The sequence below is a fragment of the Ranitomeya variabilis genome, chromosome 8 (genome assembly GCF_051348905.1).
Source record: "Ranitomeya variabilis isolate aRanVar5 chromosome 8, aRanVar5.hap1, whole genome shotgun sequence".
In the NCBI taxonomy this organism is placed as follows: Eukaryota; Metazoa; Chordata; class Amphibia; order Anura; family Dendrobatidae; genus Ranitomeya; species Ranitomeya variabilis.
The window spans coordinates 27,196,523-27,211,077 of NC_135239.1; the positions used below are offsets into that span (position 1 = coordinate 27,196,523).

The 14,555-nt window shown below is 44.1% G+C and overlaps 1 protein-coding gene across 1 annotated transcript in view; it reads right to left on the bottom strand.

Annotated features, from left to right (window-relative positions):
• Window positions 1-2,739: 2,739 nt before the first annotated feature.
• Window positions 2,740-14,555, bottom strand: part of LOC143788360 (G-protein coupled receptor 54-like) — a 29,330-nt gene continuing 17,514 nt past the window's right edge. Inside the window, exons 2-5 of the mRNA XM_077277992.1 lie at window positions 10,009-10,133; window positions 9,311-9,446; window positions 6,498-6,736; window positions 2,740-3,417 (exon numbers count right to left, since the gene is read on the bottom strand). Coding sequence (XP_077134107.1) covers window positions 3,043-3,417; window positions 6,498-6,736; window positions 9,311-9,446; window positions 10,009-10,133 — 875 coding nt within the window. The 3' untranslated portion in view covers window positions 2,740-3,042. The remainder of the gene's footprint in view (window positions 3,418-6,497; window positions 6,737-9,310; window positions 9,447-10,008; window positions 10,134-14,555) is intronic.

Consider the following 14,555-nt stretch of genomic DNA (forward strand, 5'->3'; position numbering starts at 1 on the left):
TACAGTAGTTATATTCTTGTACATAGGGGGCAGAATTATAGTAGTTATATTCTTGTACACAGGGGGCAGTATTATAGTAGTTATATTTTTGTACATAGGGGGCAGTATTATAGTAGTTATATTCTTGTACATAGGAGCGGTATTATAGTAGTTATATTCTTGTACATAGGAGCGGTATTATAGTAGTTATATTCTTGTACATAGGAGCGGTATTATAGTAGTTATATTCCTGTACATAGGGGCGGTATTATAGTAGTTATATTCTTGTACATAGGAGCGGTATTATAGTAGTTATATTCTTGTACATAGGAGCGGTATTATAGTAGTTATATTCTTGTACATAGGGGCGGTATTATAGTAGTTATATTCTTGTACATAGGGGCGGTATTATAGTAGTTATATTCTTGTACATAGGGGCGGTATTATAGTAGTTATATTCTTGTACATAGGAGCGGTATTATAGTAGTTATATTCTTGTACATAGGAGCGGTATTATAGTAGTTATATTCTTGTACATAGGGGCGGTATTATAGTAGTTATATTCTTGTACATAGGGGCGGTATTATAGTAGTTATATTCTTGTACATAGGGGCGGTATTATAGTAGTTATATTCTTGTACATAGGGGCGGTATTATAGTAGTTATATTCTTGTACATAGGAGCAGTATTATAGTAGTTATATTCTTGTACATAGGGGGCAGTATTATAGTAGTTATATTCTTGTACATAGGGCAGTATTATAGTAGTTATATTCTTGTACATAGGAGCAGTATTATAGTAGATATATTCTTGTACATAGGGGCAGTATTATAGTAGTTATATTCTTGTACATAGGAGCAGTATTATAGTAGTTATATTCTTGTACATAGGGCAGTATTATAGTAGTTATATTCTTGTACATAGGAGCAGTATTATAGTAGATATATTCTTGTACATAGGGGCAGTATTATAGTAGTTATATTCTTGTACATAGGGGCAGTATTATAATAGTTATATTCTTGTACATAGGAGCAGTATTATAGTAGTTATATTCTTGTACATAGGAGCAGTATTATAGTAGTTATATTCTTGTACATAGGAGCAGTATTATAGTAGTTATATTCTTGTACATAGGGGCAGTATTATAGTAGTTATATTCTTGTACATAGGGGCAGTATTATAGTAGTTATATTCTTGTACATAGGAGCAGTATTATAGTAGATATATTCTTGTACATAGGAGCAGTATTATAGTAGTTATATTCTTGTACATAGGGGTTAGTATTATAGTAGTTATATTCTTGTACATAGATGCAGTATTATAGTAGTTATATTCTTGTACATAGGAGCAGTATTATAGTAGATATATTCTTGTACATAGGGGCAGTATTATAGTAGTTATATTCTTGTACATAGGAGCAGTATTATAGTAGTTATATTCTTGTACATAGGGGGCAGTATTATAGTAGATATATTCTTGTACATAGGAGCAGTATTATAGTAGTTATATTCTTGTACATAGGGGTTAGTATTATAGTAGTTATATTCTTGTACATAGATGCAGTATTATAGTAGTTATATTCTTGTACATAGGAGCAGTATTATAGTAGATATATTCTTGTACATAGGGGCAGTATTATAGTAGTTATATTCTTGTACATAGGAGCAGTATTATAGTAGTTATATTCTTGTACATAGGGGCAGTATTATAGTAGTTATATTCTTGTACATAGGGGCAGTATTATAATAGTTATATTCTTGTACATAGGGGCAGTATTATAGTAGTTATATTCTTGTACATAGGAGCAGTATTATAGTAGTTATATTCTTGTACATAGGAGCAGTATTATAATAGTTATATTCTTGTACATAGGAGCAGTATTATAGTAGTTATATTCTTGTGCATAGGAGCAGTATTATAGTAGTTATATTCTTGTACATAGGAGCAGTATTATAATAGTTATATTCTTGTACATAGGGGCAGTATTATAGTAGTTATATTCTTGTACATAGGAGCAGTATTATAGTAGTTATATTCTTGTGCATAGGAGCAGTATTATAGTAGTTATATTCTTGTACATAGGAGCAGTATTATAATAGTTATATTCTTGTACATAGGGGCAGTATTATAGTAGTTATATTCTTGTACATAGGAGCAGTATTATAGTAGTTATATTCTTGTACATAGAGGCAGTATTATAGTAGTTATATTCTTGTACATAGGAGCAGTAGTATAGTAGTTATATTCTTGTACATAGGAGCAGTATTATAATAGTTATATTCTTGTACATAGGGGCAGTATTATAGTAGTTATATTCTTGGACATAGGGGCAGTATTATAGTAGTTATATTCTTGTACATAGGAGCAGAATTATAGTAGTTATATTCTTGTACATAGGAGCAGTAGTATAGTAGTTATATTCTTGTACATAGGGGCAGTATTATAGTAGTTATATTCTTGTACATAGGAGCAGTATTATAGTAGTTATATTCTTGTACATAGGAGCAGAATTATAGTAGTTATATTCTTGTACATAGGAGCAGTAGTATAGTAGTTATATTCTTGTACATAGGAGCAGTATTATAATAGTTATATTCTTGTACATAGGGGCAGTATTATAGTAGTTATACTTTAGAACATAGGAGACATAATTTATGGGGAATTCTAAGTGCCTGGGGGGTAAAGATATATTACCATTCAATTACACAGACATCACCACTTTAATAGTTGTAAAATGTGGATTATTAGGACATTTTGTTTCAGTTCATATTGTTCTTTAATGAATGGACAAAATAGAAATACAAAATAAATATTTGTTACAGACAGGACACACAACATCTTCAAGTAGAAAATCACACATTTTATGGCAAAATCCTGTATAAATTTTCCGGCAGTGATATAGATCGTCCCTCATCTATACATTCTCCCGGTCATTATAGATGACACTGAGATGTTGTTCCATTTTATTTGCTGCCTTGTATCTTCTGACGTCTCTGAGATCTCCTGAGCTGGTTCCATAATTGCTTATTTCCATAAACTCCACATGAAGAAGACTTCTCCTCTTCATTTCAGATCTTGGTTGGTCGACTCCATAGCGACAAATTTCATTTCGTTCTGGACAGTCCCGGAGGTGATGCTTCCATCCCTCAATTTATTCCGGAACATGAAAGGGAAGGCTTTCTTGAAGGACTTCCTGAAGCTGGCGCCCATGAACCCGTAGACAATGGGATTGATGGACGAGTTGGCATAAGACATACAATTGGCCCAGGTTTTTATTTTATAGGTAGCATAGTTGGCTTGAAATCCAGGGTAGAATCCTTGGAAGAGGCTGAATAGCTGAATGGGGCCCCAGCAGACGGTGAAGAGCAGAACAATCACTATCACCATTTTGGATATTTTGCTCCTCATGGCGATGGTTCTCTCAGAGAGCAGCTGCACCTGGAAGGACGGAGAAAAGTTTCAGCATAACTCCTAACTATAATCCGTATGTAAGGTAAAACTTGGGAAACTATAAATGCTGTTCACTGACTTTAAGGTGCATCATGTCTTATACTCAAGTCACAACCAGAGCTGCATTCATAATTCTACACCAGACATGGGGAAAGTGCGGACCCACAGGACACATCCGGCCCTCCGGCTGTTCCAGTGCAGCCCCCAGACTGAGACAGTCAAAGGGCTGAAAACAGTGGCCAACAGGTGGCGCCATTCGGCTGTTCTCCCCCCCGCCCAGCGTCCCGATGTCATCGGTATCTGGATCCTCAGGATGTAGGTATCGGTGAGTACAATGGTGGAGGATAGAGACGCCGACTCCTTCTTTAACCATTTGTGCGACCGAGACAGCAGACTCCATATCCCTACATCGCATCTGTTGTGTGGAAAGTCAGTGCACACAGCAACGACTGAAGCAGATGGGGTCTATGTGGGGGCTCATAATGTATATATATAGAGGCTATGTGAGGGCTCATACTGTATATACAGAGGCAATGTGGGGGCTCATACTGTATATATAGAGGCTATGTGGGGGCTCATACTGTATATACGGAGGCAATGTGAGGGCTCATACTGTATATACGGAGGCAATGTGGGGGCTTGTAATGTATATATAGAGGCTATGTGAGGGCTCGTAATGTATATACGAAGGCTATGTGAGGGCTCGTAATGTATATACTGTATAGAGGCTATGTGTGGGCTCATACTGTATATACAGAGGCAATGTGGGGGCTCATACTGTATATATAGAGGCTATGTGAGGGCTCATACTGTATATACAGAGGCAATGTGGGGGCTCATACTGTATATATAGAGGCTATGTGGGGGCTCATACTGTATATACAGAGGCAATGTGGGGGCTCATACTGTATATATAGAGGCTATGTGGGGGCTCATACTGTATATACGGAGGCAATGTGGGGGCTCATACTGTATATATAGAGGCTATGTGGGGGCTCATACTGTATATACGAAGGCTATGTGAGGGCTCGTAATGTATATACTGTATAGAGGCTATGTGTGGGCTCATACTGTATATACAGAGGCAATGTGGGGGCTCATACTGTATATACAGAGGCAATGTGGGGGCTCATACTGTATATATAGAGGCTATGTGAGGGCTCATACTGTATATACAGAGGCAATGTGGGGGCTCATACTGTATATATAGAGGCTATGTGGGGGCTCATACTGTATATACGGAGGCAATGTGGGGGCTTGTAATGTATATATAGAGGCTATGTGAGGGCTCGTAATGTATATACGAAGGCTATGTGAGGGCTCGTAATGTATATACTGTATAGAGGCTATGTGTGGGCTCATACTGTATATACAGAGGCAATGTGGGGGCTCATACTGTATATATAGAGGCTATGTGAGGGCTGATACTGTATATACAGAGGCAATGTGGGGGCTCATACTGTATATATAGAGGCTATGTGGGGGCTCATACTGTATATACGGAGGCAATGTGGGGGCTTGTAATGTATATATAGAGGCTATGTGAGGGCTCGTAATGTATATACGAAGGCTATGTGAGGGCTCATAATGTATATACTGTATAGAGGCTATGTGTGGGCTCATACTGTATATACAGAGGCAATGTGGGGGCTCATACTGTATATACAGAGGCAATGTGGGGGCTTGTACTGTATATACAGAGGCAGTGTGGGGGCTTATGTATATATAGAGGCTATTTGGGGGCTCATACTTTATATACGGAGGCAGTGTGGGGTTCATACTGTATATACGGAGGCTATGTAGGGGCTCGTAATGTAAATATAGAAGTTATGTGAGGGCTCATACTGTATATAGGGGCTGTGTGATGTCTCATTCTGTGTATAGGGAGGCTGTGAGGGGTTCATGCTGTATATAAGGAGGCTGTGTGAGGGCTCATACTGTATATAGGGGGCCGTGTGAGGGTTCATAGTGTATATATGGAGGCTAGGTGGGAGCTCGTACTGTATATAGGGAGGCTGTGTGGGAGCTCATACTGTATATAGGGGGCCGTGTGAGGGTTCATAGTGTATATAGGGAGGCTAGGTGGGAGCTCGTACTGTATATAGGGAGGCTGTGTGGGAGCTCATACTGTATATAGGGGGTTGTGTGATGTCTCATTCTGTGTATAGGGAGGCTATATGGGGGCTCATACTGTATATAGGGAGGCTGTGTGGGAGCTCATACTGTATATAGGGGGTTGTGTGATGTCTCATTCTGTGTATAGGGAGGCTATATGGGGGCTCATACTGTATATAGGGAGGCTGTGTGGGAGCTCATACTGTATATAGGGGGTTGTGTGATGTCTCATTCTGTGTATAGGGAGGCTATATGGGGGCTCATACTGTATATAGGGAGGCTGTGTGGGAGGTCATACTGTTTATAGGGGGTTGTGTGGTTCATACTGTATGAGGGAACTCGTATATAGAGTGGCTGCGTGGGACTCATACTGTATATAGGGGGGCTTTATGTGGGATCACAGTGTGTACGGTTGTGGTTATAACTGGTTGTGTGCGGACTCATGCTCTATATAAGGGGTTGTGTGGGGACTCTTGCCATATACAGGGGCTGGCTGTGTGGGGCTAATACTGTATATAGGGGGCTGTGTGCAGGCTCATACTGTATATAGGGGCTGTGTGCGGGCTCATATGATATATAGACTGTACATACTTAATTCTGTCCAATATTAAGTGATACAATTATTATTAACATAAAATCAGAATTATAATTAATTTGTAAATATTAATATTGTGCAGAATTAATTTCAGCCTATGGGTTCGGTCCTCTACATCAGTCACAGTCTCTCATGTGGCCACTCGTGAAAATGAATTGCCCACCCCTCGTGTACAGCATTGAAATCTATGAGATTGAATTACTGCATTACATCTCCAATAAATTGCAGGGGACAGCAGTGATGTGAGGTCAGAGCTACGGAGAACTGTAAATGCAGCTCTGGATGTGACTAGAGAATGCACAGCGTTGTGTAGTTTATGTAGCAGGGGTCACACTGTCACCCCGCGGTCCACAGTCACCTGATAGTTGTTGTCGATGGGCTCCACCACCGGTCGTCCGACCCTCTTCAGCATTAATGAGTAGCACAGACAGATGGTCAACAATGGCAGAAGGTAGACGGCGAGGAACTGGTAGAGGATACAAGCCTTCTTCATGGTGTCTGATGGAAACTGCTCTATGCAGTAGGTTCTTGGCCCGTACCAGTAACCGTTCTGGATCTTTTGGTAAGGAATGATGGGAGTGGACAGCAGCAAGGACCCTGTGGGGGAAGACACGTCATATTGTGATATACTCCATATACTGCACCAGTCAGAAGTTTGGACACACCTGTTCATGAAACGGTTTTCCTTGTTCTTATTGGAATGTGGATATTGTTGATTCAGACTGAAGGCAGCAAAACCTCAAAGGAAGACATGCGGTATGTAACCAAGGAGTTAAAAACAGGTGAAAGAATAAGTGTAAAACCTTATATTTATGTTATCCTAATGACAGCGTTACACCCCCTTGGCATTTTCTTGAGCAGTTTCATCAGGTCATCACTTGGAATGGCTTCCAATGAACAGGTCGTTTCGCCAGCAGCTCATTTGTGGAATCACCGACTTTCAGATAGTGTTTGTGACCATCAGGTGTGTTTGGCAGAGACAGTGTTAGTGCACAACCCCACACAGTGCTGAGGTCTATCCTACAACTGTTCTAAGCCAGAACATGGCAAGAATCACTCAACTAAAAAAGAAACAGCAGTTCATCATTTAAGACATGAAGGTAAGTCAATCCAAAAATTGCTAGAATGAAGGTATCCTTAAGTGTAACCATAGAAAAAAATCATCTATTGTGATGAAACTAGCTCTCCTTAGGACCCTCCAATGAAAGGAATTCCAATAATTACCTCTGCTGCAGAGGATAAGTTCATCAGAGTTAGCAGCTTCAAAAAGCACAAATGACCAGCACCTCAGATATCAGCCCTTATAAATGATACACGAACATCAAGTAGTAGCAGATACATGTCAAGATAATCTGTCCAGAAGAGAATGTGAGGAGCAGACCTTTAGGGTTGAATTGAAGAAGAAGGATGGAGTGATGGGTCAGTGCATGGCCTCCACAATCAACGACAACCACCCAGTCAAGGTGGTTTGGGATGAGTTGAATGCTAAGAAAGGTTCAACACCTCTGGGATCTCCTTGAAGACTGTTGGAAGCCATTTCAGGTGAGAACCTGATAAAGTTTCTTAAGAGAATGCCAAGGGGGTGTAAAACTGTCATCAGAGTGAAAGGGGAGTAATCGAGGATCATAAGTTTTAACACACATTTTGGTTTGTTTCACAAGTGTCTCTTTACTCCTTGTTTCCATGTTTTCAGTCTGAATCTACAATGTGCACATTCCAGTAAGAACAAAGAAAATCACTGATTGCGTGAACAGAAAAGTTGTGCCCAAACTTGTGACTGTAATATAGACTGAAGGCATAACTGTCCAGAGTCTCCAGACACTGCACTGAGAGACTGCACGGGAGGAAGAGACTTCACTCAATAACTCTATGAGCTCAAGAGACTGTACACAGTGACTGCACAGGAGGAAGAGACTGCACACAGTGACTGCACAGGAGGAAGAGACAGCACACAGCGCGTGCACAGGAGGGAGAGACTGCACACACTGACTGCACAGGAGGAAGAGACTGCACACACTGACTGCACAGGAGGAAGAGACTGCACACACTGACTGCACAGGAGGAAGAGACTGCACACACTGACTGCACAGGAGGAAGAGACTGCACACAGCGACTACGCAGGAGGGAGAGACTGCACACAGTGACTGCACAGGAGGAAGAGACTGCACACACTGACTGCACAGGAGGAAGAGACTGCACACAGCAACTGCACAGGAGAAAGAGACTGCACACAGTGACTGCACAGGAGGAAGAGACTGCACACACTGACTGCACAGGAGGAAGAGACTGCACACAGCAACTGCACAGGAGGAAGAGAGAGCACACAGCGACTGCACAGGAGGGAGAGACTGCACACAGTGACTGCACAGGAGGAAGAGACTGCACACAGTGACTGCACAGAAGGGAAAGACTGCATACAGCGACTGCACAGGAGGAAGAGGCTGCACACAGTGACTGCACAGGAGGAAGAGACTGCACACAGCGACTGCACAGGAGGAAGAGACTGCACACAGCGACTGCACAGGAGGAAGAGACTGCACACAGTGACCGCACAAGAGGGAGAGACTGCACATAGTGACTGCACAGGAGGAAGAGACTGCACATAGCGACTGCACAGGAGGAAGAGACTGCACACAGCAACTGCACAGGAGGAAGAGACTGCACACAGCAACTGCACAGGAGGGAGAGACTGCACACAGCAACTGCACAGGAGGGAGAGACTGCACACAGTAACTGCACAAGAAGGAGAGACTGCACACAGCGACTGCACAGGGGGGAGAGACTGCATACAGCGACTGCTCAGGAGGGAGAGACTGCACACAGCGACTGCACAGGGTGAAGAGACTGCACAGGAGGAAGAGACTGCACATAGTGACTGCACAGGAGGAAGAGACTGCACACAGTGACTGCACAGGAGGAAGAGACTGCACAGGAGGGAGAGACTGCACACAGTGACTGCACAGGAGGGAGAGACTGCACACAGTGACTGCACAGGAGGAAGAGACGGCACACAGTGACTGTATGAGATCACCCGACTGCACACACTTAGAGATGAGTAAATCTGTTGCAAATCAGAGTTTGTGTTGAATGTTTGGAGATGCATTGGACCCAGGGAGGTCACTGACTCACTGTATCTTTCTGCGGCTTGTGACGGTCACTATCACGTCTTACCTATCCAGATGCAGATGCTGACCATCATGGCCACTTTGGGAGTGCGGTGCCGCAGTGACCTCAGTGGATACAGTGTAGCATAGCAGCGGTCCGCACTCATCGCTGTCAGAGTGATACACGTGGCCTGGACTGTGACCTGCGATCAGAGAAGAGACGGCGCGTTACATCCATGCGGTGAATGGTCACGATCGCGGCTGCTAGAGCTTTACAGAGGACTCCACATCATACACTTTGACTTTATTCCTCTCCATGTTTATTATTTCTGCTTGCTGTTAGTGAATAGAAACATTCTTGGTTCCTTCGAGAAGCTGAAAACCTTTATAGTCGTCAGTTGTACTTGTACTTTCAGAATATTGTGCACCAATCAGTAGAATAATAGAATATCAGACACCTGTCGCCATTACATCACCGCACACGATATATTCTGTTGAGGTCATTTCTCTTGTGGAGACTGGCGGTCTGGAGAGACGCGTGGCATGTCGGTCTCCGTGTGCGAGCCGCGGGGTCTCCGGACACATAGTGGGCATAGCATTTCTAGAAATCCCCTCCACTATGCTGTAACATCTGGACGATGCACAAGTACGGAGCGTCTAACCCCCAGCGTTTACTGATCGTGGGCTCGGACCCCTAGAGAATAACTTCATTCTTTCTTGAAATCCAATATCTGATATGGAGCCATCACCCCTCCGCCATCTTACCTGCTGCAGGTACGCCACAAACTTGCACATAAAGTCTCCAAACACCCAGCTGGGCAGAGGGTAGAGCGTTGCGGTGAAAGGCACGCAGCACACCAGGAACATGATGTCGGTGGAAGCAAGGTTAGCTGGGGATGAGAGTAGCCATAATAGTGAAATAATCCCAAATCTCCCCATGTCCGGTGCGTCCGAAGAGTCAGGCGGTCGTATAACTCGGACGAGGATCATAACGCAAAGCTCGGACTGGCCGGCAGCTCTCCTGACCCGAGCGTGACACCATGTATTTCTATGTAACCGTCACACTCGGGTCAGGAGAGCCGACAGCCAGTCCGAGCATTGCGTTACGATCCTCGTCCGAGTTGTACGGCCGTCCGACCCGCCCCTTGGCCTGATATACACTCGGTCCCATCTCATCACAGGCTGCATCTGCTGCACTGTACATTATACTTTACACTGCAGCTTTGCTTCTGCAAAGTCAGAACATTGACGGATGATTACAGCAAGAATTATGACGTGCAATCTACTCCAATATCTGTCAATCAAGGTAGTATTTCAGGCACAGTTTACATAGTTCTGTGACCCCCTTCATGATGCAGCGTGTGACACTTATACCATAATGTACAGTCACAGCAGATCCACAGACAGATTTCACAATACAACCTGCAGACACGTATGGTTCTCTCATATCAGACACTTATATAAGAATCAAAAATGGTAAATTCAGAAGTTATAAAACTTTGTCACATGAAGGTGAAATGAGTTCTTACAGTGACTCTTGGTGCTTAGTGACGCCTAGTGGCAATATTAGAAACTGCACCTAATACTCGTAACCCTTCTAAGAGTCTAGACATCTTTCTTTTAAAGGGAATCTGTCACCAGGTTTTTGCCACTAATCTGAGATCAGCATAATGTAGGGACAGAGACCCTGATTCCAGCTATGTGTCACTTACTGGGTTGGCTGCTGTAGCTTTGATAAAATCACTAGTAAACTTACTTCCATGCTGTCCTCCATATTCATGAGCTCTGTATAACCTCACCCCCACCACTGATTGGCAGCTTTCTGCCTATGCACAGTGTACACAGGAAGCTGCCAATCAGTGGTGTGGGCAGAGTTTTACAGAGTTCAGCATTCTGAGCACTGCTACGTCTACAGCAGAGAAAATAGAGATTTTAGCAAAACTGCAGCAAACAGCCCAGTAAGTCACACATCGGTGGAATCAGGGGCTATGCCCCTACTTTATACTGCTTTCAGATTAATGGGAAAAAAATCTGGTAACAGATTCCCTTTAAAGACCAGTGGTCAGGTACAAATCTGCAAGTATCACGGAGATGAATATAAAGGATGGCATATCCTAGGATTTATCTGGGGCAACATTTATCTCTAGTATCGGCCATTTCAGACATGTGAGGTCCATGTACACTGACGATTATCGGCAACATGCTGACGGTTACCTGACAAACCAGCAAAATGCTCATTAATCGAGTGAAATAATCTCTCGAGGATGCAGTCTATTGCTCCCTGTTATCAGCTATTTCAAGCTGGAGATACATCGAATATAGGACCAGTGAATGTAGTCTATTGCTCCCTGTTATCAGCCATTTCTGGCTGGAACAAGATGATAACTGTAGGATAGGTGAATGCAATCTATTGCTCCCTGTTATCAGCCATTTCTGGCTGGAACGAGATGATAACTGTAGGATAGGTGAATACAATCTATTGCTCCCTGACCTGTGCACAGCTTTCCTGCTCCCCTTGCTAATCTACCTGGGCAGTGTCTGTGTCTTGCCGGAGCCTCTCTGGACTCGGGTCTACAGTCTGTTCTTCCAGATGTTATGGGGGAATAGACTGAACCTGGTCAAACGGGAGGTCACTTACCGCACGTGGAGACTAGGGGGGTTGAATATGGTGAACCCCGTGGTGTTCCTAGTGAACACCTTTTTGAAAGTTAACGTGGCAAACCTCTGGAAAGAGAGGGCTCCTCCGTGGGAATTCTCCTGCAAGGGATGGTTTCAGCCTTTCTTCCAGGAATGGGAGACAGGGGGAAAATTGAAGGATCTTCGCACACCACATGGGCATTTCCCGGCTTATGTTACCCCGGTTCTGAAAATGATGCGCCGGAGGGGTCTGGGAATGTGGGAAGTGAGGTCCCTCCCAAGGAAACTCCTCGACATGCGGGTCTTGCTTTCGCATTTTCAGAAACCATTGGTCCTCAAGGACTGCCCGAGTCGGGATCTAGAGGTTGGGTTGAGTTTGTTAAATTCTAGCAGGATCCCCAAGAAGTATTGGGACTTGACTTGGCGCTGCTTCCAAGGTAAGTTGTATGTGAGGGACAATTTGAAGTACAGGAGCTCCGAGGACAGGAATTGTCCCCGTGAGGCTTGTGCTACCATGCTGGAAAGCATGAAGCACTTCCTGCTCCATTGTCCCTTTAATACAGAGGTGTACAACAGGGTGGGCGCTTCCATTGGTTGGCCGTTGGTGGCCACTCTGTCCTATGCCGAGTGGGCCTATGGAGCATTCAGAGACCTCGGGAGAAGGGACCGAGCCACTTTATTCTTAGTCAGCGCAGTGGTCAGGTACTTCACGTGGAATGCACTAGTTTGAGTTTCGACGCAGAGTAAAATCCTCTGTGTAGATGAAGTTTGTAGCAGCACCCTAGATGCCCTAGTGGCGCCCCAGGGTCCTGGTCGTCACAGTGGTATTGCTTTCCTCCCGGGGAGAGTGATGCTACGTTTGGAGGCAAGGAAGGATAACTGCATCCAGGTATCACAAACATGCAACACATTTCATCCTCCAGGCCTCCAGGGGGAGCTTCTGATCCTATTTATTAGGTGATTCCCCATATATATATAACTGGTAGTCTGTAGGGAGAGTTAGAAAGCTCCCAGAAAGAGACATTTGAAGGCCGAATTGTTTGCAGCGAGCGTGCAGGAGAGGAAACACAGGAGAGGATATCAGAAGGGGACCAGCCCTGAGCAGGCTGCCTCCTTCTGAGGAGCAGAGACCGGTAGCAGAAACACAGAGGTTGTAAGGACCTCTATGGCTTACATTAGAGACCGGCAGGACAGCTGAACTCTACGTTACCTGTCCGACCTAACACCCAGGAGGCACGGTGATAACCTTAGAGGCCGGGGCGTGCTAGAGTCCCTATAAACCGCCTCAAGTCACCAGTCATACGGGTATGTCCTATCCAATCCGGGGGACAGAGGGAGATAACATCTCTGAGGACCTTATGAGAAGCTTAGCAGTAAGGGACTACACCAATACGGCACTAGAGGAAAGGCTTTTATTCTCCACCTGGACAAGAGAAATCTGGACTTGTCTCCAAACCGGCCGGACTCTGCCTGCCCTGTGATCAGTGCTCTGGACTGTGGATGCTGAAGTCTTCAGTAAAGGTAAGGAGACTGCAACCTTGTGTCCTCGTTCTTCTCTGCGCCACTCACCATCCACCATCTACACACCGGGAAGCCCTGGGGACATACTTTACCTGTGGGAAGTTATACCATCTAGCTGCCATAACATCACCCCAGCGGACCCCTTAAAGCAGCGTCGGTCACCCTGACCGAATACCACAGGTGGCGTCACGAACACAAACTTTATCCCTTTAAAGACCTTTCACCTTATACATGGGCGCCCAGGGCCACGGACCGGGTCAGCCACTGTGACATCCCCCTGTGAACACCGGACCCGGTACCGAGTACCCCACAGCCCTGGCGGGCGACTCACCCTGGTGAAGGTGCGTTCTCTGGAGTGCGGGGGACTAGGTGCCCGGAGGGCGGCCCATCTCTGGAGGGGTTTCTCCTTCGGGGTGCCTAAGTCCGTTTGCGCTCCTATATCCTGGTGGCAGGCTGATGTCTTTACACCCTAGATTTTTGTTTTGTATTTCTGTTCCCTGAAATAGAAGGTTTGCAGGCATCGAACTTGAGAGTATATATTGTGTATAATGGAGGGTCTTAGTTAGGTTGGATGGGGGGATTGGGGGGTTCAACGGCGATGATAAGAGACTGATCTGGCCTGGCCGAGGCCCAACCTGGGGAAAAACTTTGGGGCCTGATCCTAGCTCGGATAATTCCTGAACTTTGTGGCCAGAGCTGGATCAGGGGTGGCGGGATAGTTAGTGTAGGTCTGTGTTTATATATATTTTAAAAAAATAAATAAAATGAAATAATGGAAAAAGGAAAAAAAATAATATTTTTTTTTTTAAAATGTTAATTTTTGTTCACTGTATTGTGTTTAGGTTTGTTGTAGGGTGAATGTGGTGGTGTAAGGGGGGGGGGGGGCTGTAAGGTGAGGCAGTGGGACCAGTAGGGTTTTGTTGTGTTTGCGGTGTAGTGTAAATCGGTTTAGTGTAATATGTTTATAGTGTATATATTGTATATAACATTGTATATAGGACGATGTGAATGTAGTTGGGATTGTATATAGTAGCATGAATGACGCTGGGCCGGGGGTCTTACATGATTTTATACTATTTATTATTTTACTGGGGTATTCATGTAGTTATAGTTATTTTGCTTTTTTTCTTTGTTTTATTTGAATTTTTCTTTCC